This window comes from Symsagittifera roscoffensis, chromosome 10, assembly GCF_963678635.1.
Source record: "Symsagittifera roscoffensis chromosome 10, txSymRosc1.1, whole genome shotgun sequence".
In the NCBI taxonomy this organism is placed as follows: Eukaryota; Metazoa; Xenacoelomorpha; order Acoela; family Convolutidae; genus Symsagittifera; species Symsagittifera roscoffensis.
The window spans coordinates 9,010,511-9,034,826 of NC_087071.1; the positions used below are offsets into that span (position 1 = coordinate 9,010,511).

Here is a 24,316-nt window from a genome sequence, read left to right on the forward strand (position 1 = left end):
CTGTATGAGGTGCATCCCTGCAATCCGAATCGCCGTGAGTGTTTCCCGCTTGGCCCATATGACTCCTCCTCGGGCTTGTATGCCCCATGTTGCCAGAATCACTTCTCCCAGTCGCATGTCTGCCTTGCGTTGGTCGTTCGTTCGAGGTTTGTCTGTTCCCCGTTGAACTTGCTCTACTGTTCGGGCCTCATGCTGTATTACCCCTTGTGGCATAGCTTGATGAACTGCCCCTGCCTCTAGTGGATCCATACGTCTTCTTCCTTTGATGTTCATTGAAGTTCACCCTCGGTTCCCTGCTTGGACCTCCCGAGTTCGGCTCTCCTTCTTTTGGTCCACTCTTGCTGCTTAGTAGCCCGTCCAACCTATCCATGATAGCCTGAGTTCGCCTCTCCATCATCGCGTCTATCTTTGTGTCAAGAGACCCAAGAGACTGCTCTTGCTGAATTCTTAATTTCTCCATGTCGGCTCTTAAGCGTAACTCCCTCTGTTCCGCCTCTCTTGTCATTCGCGACAAGTTTCTCGTCATATGTTCGTCCGTTCTTTCTTTCAAGCGTTTTTCGCTCCTGTCAACTTCTTGTCTGTTGCGGTTTATTTCTTCCCGCAGCCTTTCCCTCTCAATGTGAACTGCTCTTTCTAGTTCACTCATCCTTATCGACATCTGTTCATTTTGTTCTCCTAAACTGCCCACTATGTTGTTTAAGGCTTCCTCTAGTGCTGCCCCGTTATCCACGAGTGGCGTCACTAGTGGCGGTGTAACCCTGTCGGTCCCAGGTAGCTTCGTGCTTGTCGAGATCCGGGCCTTGACTCTCTGCTTCAACGTCTTTTCATTATTTATTTCAGGATCCATTAACGCATTGCCGAGCCCTCTGGTTCTACTCTCTTCAGGTTGTGGCTCCGAACTTGTCCTAATCGCGAAGTCCTTTGACTGGCCCGGTGTGTTTGCCTCCTTGCTTATCGTTGTCACTACACCAAATTTGTCCATGGTTCCAGTCTCTCTTCCGACGTGTGCCTCACTCTCCTGGATCGAACTATTGAGGCTGACTTGAGATCCAAAGTCCCCTTGCTCTTCTTCATCTTCCTCATCCTCCTGGGACTCACCATCGTTTCCTGCTCCTCCTCCCATGCTGAATGGAAAGAAGTTTCCTAAGGTGTTCTTCATTCTTTCTGAGAACGATGACGACGTTGTTTGCTTCCCAGTTCCGCTTGCCATCATAGTGTTGTCTGTCGGAGATCTTCTAGTTGCCGTTACTTCAGTTGAGATGTCGGACAGTTCCGACATCTCCTCTCGATCCAATGTCCCGGTGGAAGTGGCAAAATCATGGCCTTGTTCTACCGGAGTAGATTCACTCGCCAGCCTTCTGCCTCTCCCTTCCAGTCCATTTACTCCCTGGTTGTCGTTCATGGTATGGTCCGTATGGACCTCCACTTCTAACAGTTCTCTTCGCTCTTCTGAGGTCTTCTGACTTCTCGTTTCAACCATTCTGCCTGAAACCGTCTCCTCTTTATCGGACCGGGATCGCTTGATCCAATCCACAAAAGGATCGGTCATCGTTTTTCTTTGCTTTTCAGGTATGAATTTCCTAGAGCTATTACCTCTTTTTGGTATCCTTGACTTGTCTAAACTCATTCTTTATTTGTCACTTTCCTATGCCTACTCTTGACTCAATTGCTAGAGACCTTATAGTTTTATTAACAATAATAATGACACAACACAATAAATTTCACCAGATTCTACTAAATAGTGACCACGAATCCCTGTATGTTGTCAGAGTACAGTTTGTATAAAATTTATTCACACTAGCCGATTATCGGTCCAAAGATCTGGAAACTAGCACAATATGATGTTATCAGTCAATTTAAAAGATAGTGTACTCACTACCCAATCAAGCACAGTTTAGGTTGATTTAAAATCAAAAACAAAAAATATATATTGACACAATATGAATGTATATATAAAAAAACGTATGTGTCTTGTACTCTTAGTCGGTCGCAGTACAATAGTCGAACCTGTCTTTTAAAGAAAAAGCTTTCCCTGCTTGGTGCTGCACCAAACAGACAAAACTTTGAAGGCAGTTATTTTCTCAAGTGGGCGTCTATTGCACCCACCGAGTACTGTGTTACCTATCTGCCTTCGGACTGCCCGAGCTAGACCTACTAAAATCCTCAGGGCAGTCACTTTTCCCAAAAACGTATTATGTTCCAATCCACACCAACGAGTCACGCTCTTTTTAATTTAGACTTAGTGTCGCGAATATCCGAGTTCGGACCTGTTTTGTGTTAGTCTGGTTCTTTTTGAAAGGCAAGTTACCAGTGCAGTCACTGATACCTAGCCTGTGTATTAATAACCTAATACCTCTCGCTTTTTAGTCTTTCTTTCGTTTACCTAAGTCCTTAATAAAATAATACCCCTCCGGATTGGCAAAAATAGGACCCTTCCGGACTGTCAGAATATGGACCCCTCCGGATTGGGACCCCTCCGAGTTAGTTAATAGTAGACCCCTCCGGATTTGGACCCCTCCGAATTAGCAACTATAAGACCCCTCCGGATTCGGACCCCTCCGGTTTTGTGGAAAAGAGACCCCTCCGGATTCGGACCCCTCTGACTTTGAAAAATTTCGACCCCTCCGGATTGGGAGCCCTTAGCTCTGTCAAAGTAGCTTTTCGTAGTTTTCTTAATTTCAGCTTATACCCCTCCGGATACGTTCTGCGTTGCTTTTATGCTGTTTGAATTAACTGGGAAGGGTATAGGGTCCTTTCCTAGACCCCTCCGGATTGAAGTTAAGGCACTTATTTGACAATTCACACTAACGGTGAAGGGTCTTATCATTTGCCTAATTTCGACTCTATTATGGTTGTCTTGTGCCTTCAGCCCTCCCTTTTTGTCTAAAACTGTCCTAAGTTACTTAGTTCAATCGCTATCAACTTTTGGTAGGGGTATAAGGGTTTTTCAGAAAAATTTATAAAACGTGAAGGGTGTACCCCTCCGGATTTGTGTAATTTGCTAAAAACAATCTCAAAAAATTTTCTCGCTCGCTTTTTCGAGTAATTCTCTTTCCTACTAGTAAGTTCAGCTAATTTCTGATCTAATGGTACCAAGATTGACTCGATATGCTCTGTAGTTCCAAAGTTATTAACCAAAACGTCTTTTTTCCAAACTCAAAAATTTTCTCTCTTATAGGTTCCGCCTAACTTTTTCCGCAAATCTGGTCCTTTCGACCTAAAAATTATTGATCTGAGCTCAGAAGGCCTATACTCTTCTAGTTCAATGCAAAAGACCCGATCTAAAACGCTTTTGTAGAAAAAATTTGCGAAAAACTATGCTACCTGGACCCCTCCGGATTGATGAATCTACCAAATCAAACACGTTATGTTCGATTTCTCTGCAACCCGGAAGGCTTTCGGGTAGCGGGTTTTAAAACTCGTAGATTCACTAGTGGACGTTGTCCGAACAACTATTTTTACTGTCCTAACTCAAAGATTTCAAAAAATTTTCTGATTTTATAGTGCTTCTTACTATCAAAAAATGGGAAAATTTGGTTTTTGGTACCAAACTAGTTCCAACCACTTCCGAACTAAAGTTAACCGGTTCTACTTATTACAGTAGTGCAGTTACGATGTAACACACTAACTTAGCGCTTTTTTCCGTTTCAAAAAATATCGATATCTCAAAAATCGCGACTTGTGGGGGGATCAAAATATCGCTATTTTGACCCTAAAAACCGGTCTGTTTTCGTTGTTTTTCACTGAAAAACTATATAAGACTATTAATATAGGCTATATAAGTAATAATATTAGTAATACTATACCCCTCCGGGTTTGTTTATTATCCGAATTAAGGTGCTTAACTCGGATATTCGCAGTTCGGTGAAGGGTCACTACAGTGCAGCACTGTCGAGCCCCCCACAGATTACTATCTTACTTTTTGTACCAAAAGGGATACAAAACTTGTTAACGATACCCAACAGTCGATTGTTGTTGTCGTTGAGCCCCTTCTTGTTGCTCCTTGTACTGCTTGCCGGATCGGTCTTCACCCAGGACCCTTCCGAATTGAGCGCAAATCAGCTGACCCTTCCGGATTGAGCGCAATTTGTCATTAACGTGCTTAAATGCTCAAATAACCCTACAGTACAAGCCTCACAAACGGGCCACAAAATTGATCGTAACGATCCTGACTGATATAAATGCCTGTAACAACAATATATCTATCAACAACAAACGGGGGGGTTGAATCACATCTTGTCTGGGGGGATGATTTCTACTGATTTTTTACTTTTTTACTGTTTTTGTTTTTTTCGGTTATTTTTTATGTTTTTTGTTTTTCTTGGACACTATACTACTTTTTGTTTGGTTTTGCTTATATCTTTAAGTGTGTTTGGTCACAAACCACTCAGGGGATGAGGGGTTCATGATTCCCCCCACCCTTCCTGGTTCGTGAATTTTTGGTCTTAACTAGGTTAAAAAACTATTCACGGTAATCCGGAAGGCTTCCGCGTTCCGAACTACCCTTCCGCCCCGGCAGTTTAGGCCTATTAAGGGCGTTAATGTGAGCATCCGCTCGGCGCGGAGTGCTCGTTAACGGTTCCGCCGGTCATGATGTTATTTGTTGTTGTTGTTGTTGTTGTTGGGGATTCACAGCACTGCTGTTGGGAGTCTTGGTCCCGGCGTCTTCTCTAAAACAATGTCCACTTGTTTCTGCACGTGATACAATCACAGAATAATTGCCACGTGCACGTTGTCATTTCTGAAAATCTCTCGTTTACAAATTTCCACATCGTGTTTAAAATTCTCGTCTTGAGGCCGATTCGTTTATCAAAATGAATATATGGTTCTAATCGATTTACAATCCTACTGGTTCTGAAAACAAATTCGTTTCTCGCTTTTTCCGTTCTCACTTTTCGCATCTCAAAAATTTCTATATTTCTAGCCCGTGTGGTTCGCCTGTTTAACACTATTTCATTTCGTTCATTAGAATCAAGACTGGCAAGAAGTAAGATGTTATTTAGCTGGATGAACATGGGCAGGGGTAAAATGTTTAGCAAGCGTAGTTCGTTGATGTACACTCCCGTTTTATTTCCAGTGATCCACCGGATTGCGTTCTTTTGAAATCGCTCCAACTGCAATTGATCCCCCCTCGATATATGTGTACATGAGAGTCCGTATAATAACACTGGGAGTATTAGTGACTTATACAGGCCTAACTTTACAAACGTATTTATCTTTGCTGATAGGTTTCTTCTCAGGAGGTACAGTACTTGGTTTGCCTTCTTTAATCTTGTTTCAATGTGTACCTTCCAACTTAAATCGCCCGACACAAAAATTCCCAGATCTTTCACAACCATCGATGTTCCAAGCACTACACCAAAAAGCATAGAGTTGGCGTCTCCGCCCCTAAAACTTACTTTTGCACATTTATCTAGTGCTAATTCCATTTTGTTTTCAGTTACCCACTGCTGAATTTTGTCCAGATCTTCTTGAATTTCAATTGATGTTTTTTTGATGGAAAGTAGTTTAAGATCATCCGCAAAAATATATGGTTCAGAGAATTTGAGTACTTCAGGTAGGTCGTTAATAAAAATGCAAAAGAGCAGTGGTCCTAAAAGTGATCCTTGGGGAACACCACTAGTGACTTCTAAAACTTTTGAGCTGATATTGTCTACTCGTACAAACTGTTTCCTGTTTTTCAAATAGTCATAGAGTACCTCTAACATGCAGCCTCCTATTCCTATAAGTGCAACTTTCTTGAGTAGATCAAAATGCGGAACTTTATCAAAGGCTTTTGCAAAGTCAGTGTAGACTGCTACAATTTCTGCGTTTGAGTCATTGTCAAGCGCTTCATATATTTCTTTCAGGAAGGAGAGCATGTTTGTCAAAACTGATCTACCTTTAGTAAAACCGTGTTGATGTTTCGTCAAATACCAGGCAAAGTAAGGGTACAGGTCTTTGTATATACATTTTTCAAGGACTTTGCTGTCAATATTTAATAGCGATACTGGTCGATAGTTGTTCACCAATTTTCGGTCACGTTTTTTGTGAACAGGAGTAACTGCAGCTGTTTTCCATGAATCAGGTATTTTTCGTAGGCGTTTTACGTTTCTCAAAATTTTGTTCATCGGTTTGCATATATTGCGGTTCGTTTTCTGAAAAAAGCTAGGTGGCAACCCATTTGGGCCGCGTGACTTTGTTACGTCCAGAGTTGATAAAATCTCACTTACTGTCTTTTTCGATATATCAAAATTCGTTAACAAGGGATTTCCAAATTGAATATCTCTAATACTAAAACTTTCTTTAGGATTAAAAACTGAATGAAAGAAGTCGTTTAGCATGTTGACTTGTTCGTTTGGATTTGTGCTTTCAACTTCATCTTTTATGAGTAACTTAGGAAGACTTGTATGTTTATTCAAGTTCTTTAGGTGTTTAAAAATTACATTAGTGTTCCGTGTTCTAAACAATTCCTCTTGGTAGTTTTTCCTGTCCACTTCCGATGATTCAGTTACTAAATTTTCAAACAGTTTAACTTGTTGTCTTCTGTAGTTGGTCGGTTTGAGTATACATGATTGCCGTTTTGTTTGTAACTTTTTGATCAAATTTGAAGTGCTACTTGTTATCCAAGGTGGAAGTGATTGCCTATGTCTTGTTCTGAGAGGCACAAAACTCTTAATGATTTCATCCAAATATTGGGTGTACTCCTCATGCATTTTGTTAATGTTTGTGTGGCATACTGGTTCAAATGGGTTCTCGTTTATAAAATTGTTTATTCCTTCAAAATCGGCATTTCCAAAACTTCTAAAATTTTCCAAGTATGGTTTCGGCTCTGATACCGTGCATTCAATAGACAACATTATGGCATTGTGATCTGAGCAGTCATAAATCTTGGAAACGTTAAAATCTTGTTCGGCACTTGTATAGCAATTCCGATAGAAGGCTACGTCTAGTATGTTCTTCACACATGTTGGGAAATCTATCGCCTGCCTAAAGAGTCCATTTTCAAAAATTTGCAGTATTTGGTTTTCTTCCTCGTCAGTACTGGTGAGGGTGTTCCAGTTTGTTTCTGGGAAATTTAAATCCCCACATAAGAGAAACGGTTTGTTTTTAGGAATGGCTTTGATCAGTTGTTCAAATTCATGCACTTTGTATCTGTAATTACTGTTTTTTGGCGGATTGTAGAATGAGCCAATTATCATTTCAGTTTGATGAAGTTTTATACTACATAGCACACATGAATCAGGAATGTCATGTTTGGTGGATAAGTCCTCGGTAATTAGACTATTCTTGACAGCTATTAGGCTGCCTCCGTGACAGTTTTTACCACTCACAATAGCTCTATCAGATCTATAGATGTTATATTCACTTAGAAAAAGCTCTGATGATTGAATATTCTCGTTAAGCCAAGTTTCGCTTAAGCATATGACATTAAAATTTCCAACTGCAATTGCATTTGCTAGCTTAGTTCTTCTCTCTATGTTGATTAGGCTTCTAGTATTTAGTTGCAGAATGTTGAGGAATCCTAGTCAATGCTGGGGTTCCTGAACTTCAGTGTCAATAGTTACTTTCACACCATCATTGAACAATTCTAGATTCCTTATTTTCAGCTTTTCGCGAGGAACGCCTTCATCTAGTAGTTGTCTTCGTTTCTTAAGGATTTCGTTCTCTTTAATTGCACTCTCTTTGGTCAATGCTGGTAGCAGGTAGACCTCTTTTTCGACCAATTGTTCTCGCTTTTCTCGGCTTTTTGCTAGTACTAGTCGTGCTTCATGTTCGCTAGGTACAGTTACCAGCAGTGTTCTTGGCTTCATTCGATTACGATCAAATTTTCCCAGTCGTTTTAGTTCTATTATTTTCGGCTTCACTCCAATTATGTCTAGTATTTCGTTTACTTCGTCATTTGTTGGGACAAGGTTTTCTCCTTTTGTTTTCTCAGGGTCCTCTTTGACTCCTTGTATCCTAAAACTTTGATTTATGTTGTGATCAGAGTTAGATCTGGCAGCATGTTGAGTGGTTTGAGCTTGATTTATCCGGGTGGTGGTTTCAGCAGCTACAACGGCACTATAAGTTTTTTCCACTTTATCGCATGTCGTTTTCATTGCATTTCCAATTTTTTGATCTACTAAATCGGTAAGTCTTCTTTCCATGCTTTTAAGGCTTTCAGTTACATCAATGTTTGAGAGCTTCTCGTCTATGTTGGCCAGGGTTTTGCATCTTATAAAGTTGTCTCGTTCATTATTTTGCACACAAGTATTACAAATAACACCCAGGAGCGCCATAAAAACATACATGTAACATTCGCCCGGAAGATACATATCGACGGATAAAAAAACTAAGTCTTAAGACGACTGGCTAGCGTCTAAACAGAGCTTTGCATGTTTTTCACCGTCTCTACCAAGCCAGTACTTTTCGGTGGTCTTTTCTAACATCGGGTCGACAAAAACGTTACTGTTCTCCGGCTTCGACCAGAACGCTCAAACTAACTGAATTACATGCAAAAATAGTGAGCTCATGGCTGGGTCTCAGTATCCCCAGACCACGAGGTCACTCCTAAAAACAGGGCTACTACTTATAATATTACTATTGTTTTTGTTCAGTAGATAAAAATCATCATCTCCGTCGAAGATGGATCAACCCTTTCCCCCAACTCCTAGCACCTCATCCTTGTCAAAACTAATCCAAATATCAATTAAATTCAAGTCAGGACATGACAGGATGCTAAAAGTTCATATGAGTCAATAAAAGTTTTCCGCCCCGAGACCCTTCCGGATTCTTGAATCCGCTGAATCAAGCCCGTTGATCTTGATTTCTTCCTAATCCGGAAGGCTGGTTTCTTACCCTTCACCGTTGTTTGCAACGGCCTTGCAACTATTGTAGCAGCACAATAGTTGCAACTCGGAACGTTCTCTGCAATCTGCTGCTGTTTTTCAATCACGATTCTCGTTGTTCTCGTCAGCGCAACTAACGTTGTTGTTGTTCTCTCGTTTTTTGTTAAAATGGCCGTTTCAGCATTTCTCAGAAATGTGACGTCATCATTCGAATTTTTGAAATTTTAAAATACTAGAATATTCCAGCCTTCACCGTTTGGCTAAACGTTCCAATAACATCCTTAGTTCATAAAAACCACCAACCCGGAAGGCTTACTGCTAAAATTCCGAATTCTGCAGAGATTGCATTTTTCACATTCTGGTCGAATGTCACATATTCGTCCTGGGTAGCTTTCTTTTTCGCTGCTTTCAGTTTTTTCTTTTATCCGGTCATTCTTTTTGATTTTTTTCAAACTTGTAAGAGTCGCCTACTTCAGTCACATATGAGGCTTAAGAAAAATAGGCCCTATAACCATTGGCTCAAGAGTCAGGGACACTATCTCTTGTGTTTTTCTACCTCAAAACGGTCGGAGCCAATTCGGTTCGCTTGCTACATGAGGCTAGAACCCGTTACAGCTTAAAGGCCACTACCAAATTATCCTCCCACTCTAGAAAATCAGAACGTCCCCATACTTAGGTCTCGAGATACCCAAAATACACGAACGCCGTTAAAAACAGGGTCGGAACAATCCGTTAAGTTACTTTTTATTAGACAGTGGAACTTTGATCCATTTCAGATGGATCAACCTAAAACTCGCCTTACCTCAACATAACAATCATAAAACACACTCGAGAAAATTAAATTAGGTACTTACATAGCAGCACACTCGAGAACTAGAGGTAACTAAATTAGCAAGCAACTTGAGAATGATCAGGGAATTAAGTTTAATTCAATAAGTTCTAATCGAACAAGTTTTATCTCAAGAATGGAGTTTTGGTTCTGGACCACTGGGACACTTCGGTTGTCCACCTTTCCACCGAAGGCTCACTCTGGTTCAGCTAGATTCCGATCTTCTTTTGTAATCACTGTCTCCTATTTCAAGATAGGACAGCTCTACTCTCGTGGTTTATATTATTTTCTTGGAAATTGCGAATAGCAATTTCCCGTTGTTTTTTTTGTCACTTTCCCGCAATTGTAAATTCGGTCGTTCTCCCTTTTTATTTTTTTATTTTCAGTTGTCACGAGAAAACTGAGCATGACAGGCTCCATTCGAATTTTTGAAAAATAAAACTTCATTCCAAAACAACGTATTTTCGTGTTCCTCAAGGTCAAACTTCCAGATATGAGCGACTGGCACAACTTCAGTTCTTTCTGTGCGGGTGTTAGTTCGACTTGATTTCCAACCATCTGACTCTCTTTAGTTTCCTTTGCTTCTCCCTTATTTCCGAAATTCTGAGTTAAATGATGAAGGAGTAGTTTAGTAATTTCGGTTACCATGATAATTTCTGAACTTTTGGTTCACACAAAATGTATGATATTTACAACAATTTCAGGGGGAATGAAGCGGCATTCAATTGCTTATCTACTAGCCAATCGCAGCACCATACCGTTGAGTTTGTATACAACAATCAATAAGAACTCGTGTCGCTATTGTGCCAATTCGTCCAGTTTGAAATCAACAACCGAGGAAGCAATCTCAGACTCTGACAAAGGTGCGAAGTCAAGCGATGAAAAACTAAAAGGTAAATTGAAGTTTTTTTATCCGCTTTCTTTTTTGAAACCGTTTAAACATCTTTCCAGTTGCGCGCTTATTTATTCGTCATTCGATCTACAAAGTAGCCCAAAATACTTGATTTATGGGTACGTAGCACTATTTGGACACTTGCGTATTCATACTCGTCAGTAAGCAGAAAAATGCCATATTAACCTAATCAGAACTGAAACAAGGAAGAAATTAATAAATATTTATTTCGTAAGTTCGCTTTCTCATCTCGGTTCTGATTAGTTAATATTGGTTATACTCATAGAGTAATTTCAGATAAGGTACACCGTCTGCTCGTCACGCTATCTTATTTGCGGCCGGATAGATTCGTGCAACTTCTTAGTCTAATACCAATCTTAATCTTACTCTTTTATCTCCTAGTCTCAATAGATCTAGTGTACACCGGTTTATGCGAGTTAGTTCCAGAATGAGAACAACTGTATTCTAAGCTTAATTCAAATTGCTTACAAGTAGTTTCAGCTTTTACAAATAAGGGGGTTGTAAGTTTGATGGAGTTTGATTGGTTAGTATTCAATATTTTGATGATTGGTTAGTATTCAATATCCAAAAATAAATTCTAGTTTAGATCTGGTTCCACCCATCCGGGGTTTACAGAGTTTTAGTTCTTCGGTGTTCTACTGTAGTGGAGGATGGATGATGGTGTCTTTCTTAAGAAGTTTCGAGTTTATTCTTTTTTCTGATTAGGAAGAAGGATTGTTATCACGATCGTTTCGGGAGATCGTATCATGAATTCTGATCGGTTGTGATGAGTGTTGATTTAGTATTAGAGAATAGCAACGCTCCAATCTCGTTCGGACGTGGCATGTAGTTTGACTTTGGATGGAGTGCCTGATGACTTGGATCTGTACGGGTTTCCTTTGTTGCGATGCCAAGTCGTACTTTAAATCCTTTGAGTGTAGTGACTGTAGGTAGCATGTCGGGTGTGTTTTGCCATTCCGTAAATGGAGTGTGATTGGGTTGTCAAGTTCCTTGCTGCTCGTCTTTGGGCTGTATGTAATCTATATACTGCATTGTAATATTTACATATACAAATCTTTGTTAATTTTGTTTTTAGTTATGATCTTATCACGTTAATTTTTACGTTAATTTTTATCGCAAAAGCGTTCTTGTTTAGTTGGGTTATTTTTAAGAGCTACTAACCCTTGAGTAACTCTCGTCAAAAATTGAGTGTGCGTCACAAAGCGTAGATGTAGCACGGTGGGTTAAGCCGGCTATAGAGCATGCTCAGGACGTCCTCTCTGGTGGGTTAGGCCAGGAGTATAAATTCATGCTCTTTTTTGGAGGGTCCTGTTTGTGTTCAATCTTTCGTGCCTTTTTTATTACTGGTTTTTTCCTTTTTTGTCTTGGTTGTGTCCTTTTCTCAAAAGTTCAAATCGTTTCTTTTGGATTTGTCTTTCGACTTTTTTGTGTTTTGTTCTTTTGTGTTCAGACTTGAAAGTAGTCTTCAAAAGAATAGTTTATCCAGTTCTAAGCTGTGTTAATCCGGTTTGGGTACCGTGGGTTTTCTTTCCTTAGTCATGCTGTTAGGTTGTGGTTTGTGGTGTTTAGTAAGCTGCGTTGGTTAGTTTGGATTAATCTATAATTCCTTTCCAACCGGGTTAAAGGAAAGTTTGAAATAAGTTAAAACTGGTTAGAGTTGTTATCGGTGAAAGTTAAAAACTAAATTTATTATTTTAAACAATTCTTCGTGGGCGAGCTGTGTGATTATATTGTGGATAGGATTGTGGGCGAGTGAATGTATTTGAACTATAAAGAAGCGTCTTTGAAAAGGTTAGCACTACTTTAATTTTATAGGCAACTTTTATTAATTTACTACTTTACGGCTTTATTATTTTATTATTAAAATTATTATTTTTACGGCTTTATTTGGGGGGTTGAAATTATCAATTTATTTTCATTTTAAGAATGTTTACTGCATATGGGAAATGAGTTTATACACCATTTTTTTGCTGTTTTGAGTGTAAGTTTTACTGCCTCATTTATCGTAATTGGTTAACATAAATATATGATTCTAGAAAAAAGTTTTCTGTTTTCATTTCGTTTTTCTTTTTTGTAGATGGTTGATGATCATGTCTGTGAAGACTAAAGAAAAAGAGAGAACTTTTATAAAGAATGGTTAGTTTTTCTAATTTGCTAGAATAATTTATTTAATTCATATTACCTTATTCGTCTGTGAAGAATCCGTGGGGAAAAACGTCATGGATGATATCTGATGATGTTAGTAATTTAGCTATCAAACGAATGATGTTTTTAGTTTGGAGAAGTGGCCAAACCAATTGGAGTGCTTTAATGATTTTGTGCTCTTCAGTGCTGGGTGAGAGTTCATAAGGTGTATTTTGAATGAGGTTATAAAGTTTTTGATTATATCTGGTGTTATGGATGAATTCCAGGATCGGGATCTCAACGGTCTGTAGGAATTCGTGTGGGAAGATTAGTGGGCGGGATTCGTCTACGTTGAAGGTTTTGGTTAAGGGACAGAATATATACATCTGGGTGATGGGATCATAATTGCGGAGGATGCCTTGTAGGTTAGTATCTTTAATACAATAAGTTAAGAAAGAATGGTGAGGTATATTTAGATTAATGTATTGATATCTGTGGTGAATTTGTCGTGCTGGTGTATTATGAGTGTAATGGTAATGGATGAACTTATAGTAAGTAAAAGTGTGTGTCTGTTTAGTTCGTAACATGATGTCGTGTGAACAGTTCAAATCACGTTCTTTGGGTGTGAGGAAATGAAAAGTTAGTGAGAAGTTGTTAAATTTGTTAAAATATGAATCATAGGCTTGAATATCACGAAGTGCTGCTGAAATTTCGTGGTCGTTTTTTTAATCTAAAGTAATGAGGGTGAAAACTAATGGTGTTTTAATGAAGAATTTTTCTGTTAGTTGTGGGTTAGCAAATTTATCGTCGTTCAGAAAGGTGTCTTCGTTTGGTCTTTGGATGTGATGGTCGTAGTGATTGATGGGATATTCGTTAGTTTTGGGTGCGGCGAATTTGATAAGTGACTGTTTATATCCGATTTGTGTAAATTGTTTTGGAGTGAGTGCTGTTGTTAAAAGGTTGAGTTGAATGCTGCATTGTTCTTTATCATATGTGGTGTTATATAATGGGTGTTACTTAATGGTAGTGATAGTGGATTAGTGAAGTGATAAAATGATGTCCATGAAAGTGTTGGGTATAATACGTGCTCTTTATCATAATTAGGGTGTTCGTCATTTGGGTCTGAATGAAAGTAGGTGTATTGTGGGAAAAAGGGTAAACATATTTGAAGATAATCTTTAGTGTTAGTGTGGAGTGGGTGATTAACAAATGTTGGCTGTTCCCGGGTGAGAGGGAAATGGAGTATTGGGGAATTTTCTTTTGAAGGTTCGATAGGCTCGGTTTGTACTAGATGAGGATGGATTTGACGAGGGAGTTGGGTTTGGTGAAGGGGTGTAATTTGAAGAGGGAGTTGGGGTTGATGGGTTTGATGATATTATGGATTGTGAGAGTTGGTGAATGGTTAGTGTCTGAGGGTGCTGTAATTGTTGTTGAAATGTGATGAAATTGTCAAGTTCATTGGATATTTGTGTATTTACAGAGCTGTTGTTGTCTGAAGGTTCACTGGTCAAGGGCGATTATATGGGTTTTACATTGGAAATAGAAGAGTGAGTGGAAGCAGGTTCAAATCTTCTTTGAGAGTACAGAGGTTGAAAAGGAGGTTGGGAAAATGTAGATGGCTGGGTTCAAAGTTGTCAAATTCGTCAGGGGTTTCGAGATCTGAGTTATTAAATTGGGAAATAGTATTATATACAGTGGTGTTTGAATTAGTATCTGAATCCATGCCGGATGAAGTGTTATCATGAGGCGATTGAGGTGGGGAGAAAGCAAAAAGTGGGATAATTCGGAGGTTGCTTTGAAGGTTGGTTGGGTAGGAAATTGAGCGATGGAATGATCCAACTTGGCGGCTCATCGTGGGCTAAAAAGATAGTTGTTCTGAGAACGAAAGTTAGTGGTATGTGGTTGTTCTATAATTTGCTCGTATGTGTCTTCTATTTTAAATTGTTGGGTTATTATGTGTTGAATTGGGCTTTGTAGGTAATTAGGTCTTGAAGATTTGAGGTCTGTCAGGGCTATGTTTCTGAAATTTCGTGGTACTTATGATAAAGGATGGTTATGGTTTAGGCTTTGTAATTGTTGTGCCTCAGGCGTTGTATTTTTATGGTTTCATGAATCGTCATATATGCTCGGTGTTAATTTTATTAATTGATGTAGAGAATATTCCAAAAAATCCTGCAAAAAGTATGCGTGCTAAGCTTGCTTGTTTGTTTACTTGTGTGTGTATTGCGCATGTATTGAAGATTCCTTTTATTTAGTAGAGAGAAAAGAAATCCAAGAAAGTTAAACATTGCGTATAATATAGTCATTTTTTCTAAGATGTAGTAGGGCCATCCTAGAAAGGCAAGAAGTTCGTTTTTCAAATTTACAAAAGTGAAAATATTTATTGGTGATATATAGGTGTAGGGTATGGTGTAAGAAGGTAGTTTTTATCTTCGTCAGGATTTAATTGTATTACCTTGTGTCTGTTTTCTGACCCACATGGGACTGATGTATCCCAAAAATAAGTTCTTCGGCAAAGTGTATCAACAAAATATACTTTATTTTTATAGAAAATAGGGATTCTTTTATAGCATATTTTATCTTCAAAAACATATAAAGGTGATGTTTTTTTGGTACAAGTGTAATACCATAGTATGTTTCCTATCTGGTTCCACCCATCCGGGGTCTACAGAGTTTTAGTTCTTCGGTGTTCTACTGTAGTGGAGGATGGATGATGGTGTCTTTCTTAAGAAGTTTCGAGTATATTCTTTTTTCTGATTAGGAAGAAGGATTGTTATCACGATCGTTTCGGGAGATCGTATCATGAATTCTGATCGGTTGTGATGAGTGTTGATTTAGTATTAGAGAATAGCAACGCTCCAATCTCGTTCGGACGTGGCATGTAGTTTGACTTTGGATGAAGTGCCTGATGACTTGGATCTGTACGGGTTTCCTTTGTTGCGATGTCAAGTCGTACTTTAAATCCTTTGAGTGTAGTGACTGTAGGTAGCATGTCGGGTGTGTTTTGCCATTCCGTAAATGGAGTGTGATTGGGTTGTCAAGTTCCTTGCTGCTCGTCTTTGGGCTGTATGTAATCTATATACTGCATTGTATTATTTACATATACAAATCTTTGTTAATTTTGTTTTTAGTTATGATCTTATCACGTTACTTTTTCTTTAATTTTTATCGCAAAAGCGTTCTTGTTTAGTTGGGTTATTTTTAAGAGCTACTAACCCTTGAGTAACTCTCGTCAAAAATTGAGTGTGCGTCACAAAGCGTAGATGTAGTACAGTGGGTTAGGCCGGCTATAGATCATGCTCAGGACGTCCTCTCTGGTGGGTTAGGCTAGGAGTGGAGTATAAATTCATGCTCTTTTTTGGAGGGTCCTGTTTGTGTTCAATCTTTCGTGCCTTTTTTATTACTGGTTTTTTCCTTTTTTGTCTTGGTTGTGTCCTTTTCTCAAAAGTTCAAATCGTTTCTTTTGGATTTGTCTTTCGACTTTTTTGTGTTTTGTTCTTTTGTGTTCAGACTTGAAAGTAGTCTTCAAAAGAATAGTTTATCCAGTTCTAAGCTGTGTTTATCCGGTTTGGGTACCGTGGGTTTTCTTTCCTTAGTCATACTGTTAGGTTGTGGTTTGTGGTGTTTAGTAAGCTGCGTTGGTTAGTTTGGATTATTCTATAATTCCTTTCCAACCGGGTTAAAGGAAAGTTTGAAATAAGTTAAAACTGGTTAGAGTTGTTATCGGTGAAAGTTAAAACCTAAATTCATTATTTTAAACAATTCTTCGTGGGCGAGCTGTGTGATTATATTGTGGATAGGATTGTGGGCGAGTGAATGTATTTGAACTATAAAGAAGCGTCTTTGAAAAGGTTAGCACTACTTTAATTTTATAGGCAACTTTTATTAATTTACTACTTTACGGCTTTATTATTTTATTATTAAAATTATTATTTTTACGGCTTTATTTGGGGGGGGGGTTGAAATTATCAATTTATTTTCATTTTAAGAATATTTACTGCATATGGGAAATGAGTTTATACACCATTTTTTTGCTGTTTTGAGTGTAAATTTTACTGCCTCATTTATCGTAATTGGTTAACATAAATATATGATTCTAGAAAAAAATTTTCTGTTTTCATTTCGTTTTTCTTTTTTGTAGATGGTTGATGATCATGTCTGTGAAGACTAAAGAAAAAGAGAGAACTTTTATAAAGAATGGTTAGTTTTTCTAATTTGCTAGAATAATTTATTTAATTCATATTACCTTATTCGTCTGTGAAGAATCCGTGGGGAAAAACGTCATGGATGATATCTGATGATGTTAGTAATTTAGCTATCAAACGAATGATGTTTTTAGTTTGTAGAAGTGGCCAAAGCAATTGGAGTGCTTGAATGATTTTGTGCTCTTCAGTGCTGGGTGAGAGTTCATAAGGTGTATTTTGAATGAGGTTATAAAGTTTATGATTATATCTGGTGTTATGGATGAATTCCAGGATCGGGATCTCAACGGGCTGTAGGAATTCGTGTGGGAAGATTAGTGGGAGGGATTCGTCTACGTTGAAGGTTTTGGTTAAGGGACAGAATATATACATCTGGGTGATGGGATCATAATTGCGGAGGATGCCTTGTAGGTTAGTATCTTTAATACAATAAGTTAAGAAAGAATGGTGAGGTATATTTAGATTAATGTATTGATATCTGTGGTGAATTTGTCGTGCTGGTGTATTATGAGTGTAATGGTTATGGATGAACTTATAGTAAGTAAAAGTGTGTGTCTGTTTAGTTCGTAACATGATGTCGTGTGAACAGTTCAAATCACGTTCTTTGGGTGTGAGGAAATGAAAAGTTAGTGAGAAGTTGTTAGATTTGTTAAAATATGAATCATAGGCTTGAATATCACGAAGTGCTGCTGAAATTTCGTGGTCGTTTTTTTATCTAAAGTAATGAGGGTGAAAACTAATGGTGTTTTAATGAAGAATTTTTCTGTTAGTTGTGGGTTAGCAAATTTATCGTCGTTCAGAAAGGTGTCTTCGTTTGGTCTTTGGATGTGATGGTCGTAGTGATTGATGGGATATTCGTTAGTTTTGGGTGCGGCGAATTTGATAAGTGACTGTTTATATCCGATTTGTGTTAATTGTTTTGGAGTGAGTGCTGTTGTTAAAAGGTTGAGTTGAATGCTGCGTTGTTCTTTATCATATGCGGTGTTATATAATGGGTGTTACTTAATGGTAGTGATAGTGGATTAGTGAAGTGATAAAATGATGTCCATGAAAGTGTTGGGTATAATACGTGCTCATTATCATAATTAGGGTGTTCGTCAATTGGGTCTGAATGAAAGTAGGTGTATTGTGGGAAAAAGGGTAAACATATTTGAAGATAATCTTTAGTGTTAGTGTGGAGTGGGTGATTAACAAATGTTGGCTGTTCTCGGGTGAGAGGGAAATGGAGTATTGGGGAATTTTCTTTTGAAGGTTCGATAGGCTCGGTTTGTACTAGATGAGGATGGATTTGACGAGGGCGTTGGGTTTGGTGAAGGGGTGTAATTTGAAGAGGGAGTTGGGGTTGATAGGTTTGATGATATTATGGATTGTGAGAGTTGGTGAATGGTTAGTGTCTGAGGGCGCAGTAATTGTTGTTGAAATGTGATGAAAATGTCAAGTTCATTGGATATTTGTGTATTTACAGAGCTGTTGTTGTCTGAAGGTTCACTGGTCAAGGGGGATTATATGGGTTTTACATTGGAAATAGAAGAGTGAGTGGAAGCAGGTTCAAATCTTCTTTGAGAGTACAGAGGTTGAAAAGGAGGTTGGGGAAGTGTAGATGGCTGGGTTCAAAGTTGTCAAATTCGTCAGGGGTTTCGAGATCTGAGTTATTAAATTGGGAAATAGTATTATATACAGTGGTGTTTGAATTAGTATCTGAATCCATGCCGGATGAAGTGTTATTATGAGGCAATTGAGGTGGGGAGAAAGCAAAAAGTGGGATAATTCGGAGGTTGCTTTGAAGGTTGGCTGGGTAGGAAATTGAGCGATGGAATGATCCAACTTGGCGGCTCATCGTGGGCTAAAAAGATAGTTGTTCTGAGAACGAAAGTTAGTGGTATGTGGTTGTTCTATAATTTGCTCGTATGTTTCTTCTATTTTAAATTGTTGGGTTATTATGTGTTGAATTGGGCTTTGTGGGTAATTAGGTCTTGAAGATGTGAGGTCTGTCAGGGCTATGTTTCTGAAATTTCGTGGTACTTATGATAAAGGATGGTTATGGTTTAGGCTTTGTAATTGTGGTGCCTCAGGCGTTGTTTTTTTTATGGTTTCATGAGTCGTCATATGTGCTCGGTGTTGTAGATAGTTTGGTATTGTATTCTTTTATTTGAGCGTCTTAAAGTATTTTATTAATTGATGTAGAGAATATTCCAAAAAATCCTGCAAAAAGTATGCGTGCTACGCTTGCTTGTTTGTTTACTTGTGTGTGTATTGCGCATGTATTGTAGATTCCTTTTAGTAGAGAGAAAAGAAATCCAAGAAAGTTAAACATTGCGTATAATAAAGTCATTTTTTCTAAGATGTAGTAGGGCCATCCTAGAAAGGCAAGAAGTTCGTTTTTCAAATTTACAAAACTGAAAATATTTATTGGTGATATATAGGTGTAGGGTATGGTGTAAGAAGGTAGTTTTTATCTTCGTCAGAATTTAATTGTATTACCTTGTGTCTGTTTTCTGATCCACATGGGACTGCTGTATCCCAAAAATAAGTTCTTCGGCAAAGTGTATCAACAAAATATACTTTATTTTTATAGAAAATAGGGATTCTTTTATAGCATATTTTATCTTCAAAAACATATAAAGGTGATGTTTTTTTGGTACAAGTGTAATACCATAGTATGTTTCCTTCGTAGTCAATAAAATTTGATCTGTTACCTGATAATAAATATCCTGCATAAGGGATTTTGAGTACTGCTAGTGCAAGGGATTGTAGAATTTGTGTTCTTTCAAATTTGCATAATTGATGTAGTGTGTCAAGTTCTGTTAGAGACCTTTCTTGAAAAATTCTACTTTTTGTATTGTCTAGTTTCATGTCTAGGTGTATTTCATAATGAATTATTGTTCATAAGTGATAGTTCTTGTAAACATGTACTGTCTTTGTCTTGTGGTTTTATTTTTCCACCAGTGTTTCCTGTGTTTTTTAGGAGTTGTACTGGGATGTATGAATTTTCATCGCTGGTTGAGTAATGTGTTGCATGGGGATTTATGATTAATTTTCCTGTATTCATGTCGAAACCTTTTTTTCGTATTCGACAAGAATTTATTGCGTTTTATAAAGTGGTTTGTTGTATTTACATGCAATTTCCGTTTCCGGGTAAATTTGGAAACGTGTCAATTTATTTTCTATATTAATAATGTTTCTAATTTTATAGTTACTCTCTCTGATTTTTTCAATGTTAACGTCTTCATAAGGGATTGATTCAATAAAATATTTTTGGTGAAATTTTTATCATTCTAGCGTGTATTTTTGCTACTTGAAATGTGTTACATGTGTCTTCGGGAAACCAAGCTTGTGTTCATGTAGTGGGGTCGCAGTATCCTTAGTCATTTTTGCAAGGGAGTCTGGTTCCTTGATAAATTATGGTACAATATTTTAAATCTCGTCTTAATTGTACTTTTTCAAGTTGTATTTTCCAATCAAAAAGCATTATTTCTTGGTATCCTTTATTTTGAGTGTCTGCTTTACAATTTGAGTTATTGTTTATTCCGATGTGTGGTATCCAATTTTTATCATGGAGATCGTAATTTAAGCTTCCATGTGCTCCGTGGAATGGAAATTTGTCGTTTAGTTTTATATGACCTTGGTATCTTTCAAGTTCGGCTTGATGTGCAGAGTCTGGAAAAACTTGAACGTTCACCAATTTTTTGTTTGCGCCTTTGTTTGATGTTATTTTCAATCTTTTAAGTTCGTTTTTACAGTCGTCAGGGCTGAGATGTAAAAGTCTTTCGATTTTACTTTGGTAGAAAGATTCATGATCTATTCTATTCTTATTTCCATTTGAGACTTGAGAACAATGTACGTTCTTTTTGGAAAATGTCGCTGTGAATTTATATCCTGTTAGTGTTGTAGCTCGTGCTTTTGAGTAAAGTGTAGATATTATGTTTGTTGTTTCTATAGATTGTGGCTCGGATTCGCATTGAGTGACTTGATTTATTGCATATTTATGTAAGGTTTTTTATTCATTTTCTTCCCCATCATAGTGTGTGACTAGTAAATCCTGGGGTCCTATTCGGGGGGAAGGATTGTTATGATCTGGTTCTGAGAAATTTAGAAAGAGAAGGGTCTGAAAAATTAGTATCTTTAGAAGATATATGTGTATGATAGTCCTGTATGATATCCAATTGTCTTTTTTGTGTATCTCGTTTTTGTAGATGATTTCTGTGGTTATAAATAGGGGAAGTAAAGATTGAGCTGTTATATTTGGGGGGCTAGGGGTAAGTGATGGTGAATTATATTATTTAGTCTTACTGTGATTTCAATTTTTAGTGTCAGATTATCCTGTGTAAGTATTTGCATGTTATGTTCTTGTATACCTTTGTGGATATCTTGTCGGTATTGTAATCTGTTTAGTGCCCAGTTGTGTAATCTGTTACTTTCGTGATGTTGACCAAATAATGGAGGGGGACCTACGAATGGATTCCAATCTTATCGTAGGAGTATGTTATTTGTTGAACGTTCTCAATATCTAGCGTCGAGTTTTGTAGGAAAATTTAAAGGGAATGGTGTTTGTGAGATTTGACTTAACGAAGGGGTTGAGAAGAGTGAGAGAGTTTCTGGTAGTGGCAAAGTTGTGTCAGATGAAAAGTCTATTGGATCGTTAACTAAATTTGGTTCATTTTGAGTGAAAACTTGTGTCATCCAATATGGGAGATGTTCTGTAGTAGCTGGGGGATTAAAATGATTTTCTCTAATTTGTTCAGATGTAGGGGTTAAACCTAAATAATCTGATAGGATGTTTGATGTGTTTTGTTGTGATGCGGTCTGGGTAGTACTTTGAATTGTACTACCGGAGAGGTCTATAGGATTTGCTATTGGTGAATAAGGTATGTTGAATTGAACTCTGGGGGTTTGCAAATTTCGTCTTGGATGTATAATTTGTCTATTTATTTCGAGCGTGTTTCGATTTTGACTTTGGTGTCTTGCTCTATTAAGATCTTGTTGGAGAGGGGGGTATATATTATATACTGGTTCGTATTGTGGTTCGCTTAGAGATGCTTGGCGAATTACTGGTTCTGGTGATTCGGACAATCGTGCGTGTGTTTCTTCAAATGTATATGGATTGTCTTGAAAAGATGCTTGATGATGATTGGGGGTTATTTGTTTGACTATTTGTTGGTGTTGTTGAAGGTTCTTGCGATGTTGTTGGTGGGGACTGGTGTGGGGGTTGTTGATTAGCAATTTTGGAAAAATTTCAAAAATTATTTATTTACGAAGAAATTTTATGTTTATTGTAATATTCTTCGATGAAAAGGATTAAAAGTATCGTGCTAATGCGAAAGTTATGGTAGCCTTTTTTTAATACATTTGCATATTCTCATTATGAGGGAAGTCAGAAATGTGAGAAATATTATAAAAAGAAGAAAAACATCTGTTCTACTGAATAGATGTTGGAACATTTAGATAGTTATTGAAATATCATACCTGAGGAGGTGGTTAAGGATTTTTGAAAAACTAATGTAGGTTTGGGTAAGACAATAAAAAATGATGAAAAATTGCAAAAAATTATCAGGAGGAGGATGAATATTTCTAGGGTATCGGCTATTAGAATTATACAGAGTTTGAAAAAATTTGAAATGATTGAAAAAAAGTTTGAAAGTATATCTTGAATATGGCTGACTGTTTGTGAAAGAAGCATTTGAAGAACTGATTCGTTCCGTCAAATAATTTTTGTTTTTGAGGCTAAATTTGAGTGTGGTCGGATTATTTGTTGGTTCTTTGACAAGTGGGTTGGGTTTCGTCAATTTTTGGTGAAGGGAACTTTTTAAGGCTCTTAAGGGTCTTCCTAGTTTTGTTACTAATTATTGGATGATTGGGGGTATCTAAGAGATATTTGTACTTTGGGCTAAATGATCATGTCCATTTTGTTCTTAGGCTAATTTAATATTTTTGCTTGAGGGAGTTTTGAGGTCTAAGTTGGGACAATATTGTTGATCTTTGTTCTACTTGATAGGGGAGGGTTGGAATATTGAGACTTTGTTTATTTCAGGTGTCAATTTTTAGTGGTTTGCTTATTTCTGACCTGGAGGTCCTTTAGCTATAGTGAGAGATACGCTTGAAGGTGATTGTTTGTCGGCTAAAGAAGTCGTGTCAAAATTAAGGTGATGATTCGGAAAGGTTCTTATTGGCTGAATTTGAACTAGTTTGTTTAAGTGCTTTTCAGCATGAATTTTGAAAAAATGTACGGGTATTTAAAAGATCTTTCAAGAGGTGAAAATGTTAATTAGTTTCCAAGTGGTTTCTGAAATTCAACGTTCTTTAATATTTTAGATTGTGGAATGAATGTTTTATAATCTTTTCGTGGCTGAATTCGAAGTCGCGATGATTGTCTATGTTGAGATTTTTCTTTTTGATCTTGTGGTAGAATTTTTACTTCCAATTTTTGATTTTTTCCTTCTGTTTGGGTTATCTTTTTGTTGTCTAAATTTTGAGATGTTTGTTTGTTAAGTTCTTTTTTATTTTTTTTTGTTCTAATGGTTTTTGGATAGAATTCATACCAGTGCTTTGATTTCGTTTGTAATCGGAGTTATTGTGAATAACTTTGAGTCCTGTAAAGGAGTATATTTGAGTCTTTTCGCGAAGAGCGTACTCGAGGTAAAAAATCGTTCCTGTAAAAGATTGAACAATTTCTTTTTTGTTTAGGTCTATAAGTTTGTATGTTACATCAGTGGGTTTATCAATTATTTGATATGATCCTTTTCGGAGTGGTTGTAATTTTTTAGAAATTCCTTTTTGTGCTGTAAAATTTGGAATTAAAACGTATGTTCCGATTTTTAAGTTTGTAGCTGGTGTGAATCGAGAATTCATTTCGGAATTGATATTTTGTCTCCGTAATAATTTTTTTGTTACTTTTTGATAAATTTCATTATGTTTTTCATCTCTGTTTGAAATCCATTCGGTGTGTACCGGAAGCTAATTTTAAAATTTGTGGATGATGAAAGTGTTCTTCATCGTGGGTATGTAGTGGTAGATTATAACATATTGATTCTTTAGTGGATTGAGAATAACCTTGTGTATTTTTTGAAGAATTTGCTGTGAACATTATCGGTTTTCGTGGTTTTTGATTGAAAACCATTTCATAGGATGACAGTCCTAAAGTTGTTGTGATTTGTGACTTATAAGATAAGGGGAATAGTTTTACATCTGTTGACCATTCAGTGTATCGTGTGTCATTTCCGTTAATGATACATCTGAGATATTCTTGTAATGAACGGTTCTTGCCTTCGACTAATCCATTAGTCCAAGGTGCATGAGATGTATGTGGTTTGTGTTTAATATTATATAAGTGGCATAGTGTGATAGTTTCGTTGTTTATAAATTCAGTGCCATTGTCTGTAACAAGGATTTCGGGTAATCCGAATTTTGCTATCCAGTGTTCATAAAGTGTTGTATATGCATA

General features: G+C 37.4%; 1 protein-coding gene across 1 annotated transcript in view; it reads left to right on the forward strand.

Moving 5' to 3' along the window:
• Positions 1 to 24,316, forward strand: part of LOC134855191 (uncharacterized) — a 623,579-nt gene that overhangs the window by 583,978 nt on the left and 15,285 nt on the right. The window contains exon 2 of the mRNA XM_063871635.1: positions 10,342 to 10,532. Coding sequence (XP_063727705.1) covers positions 10,349 to 10,532 — 184 coding nt within the window. The 5' untranslated portion in view covers positions 10,342 to 10,348. The remainder of the gene's footprint in view (positions 1 to 10,341; positions 10,533 to 24,316) is intronic.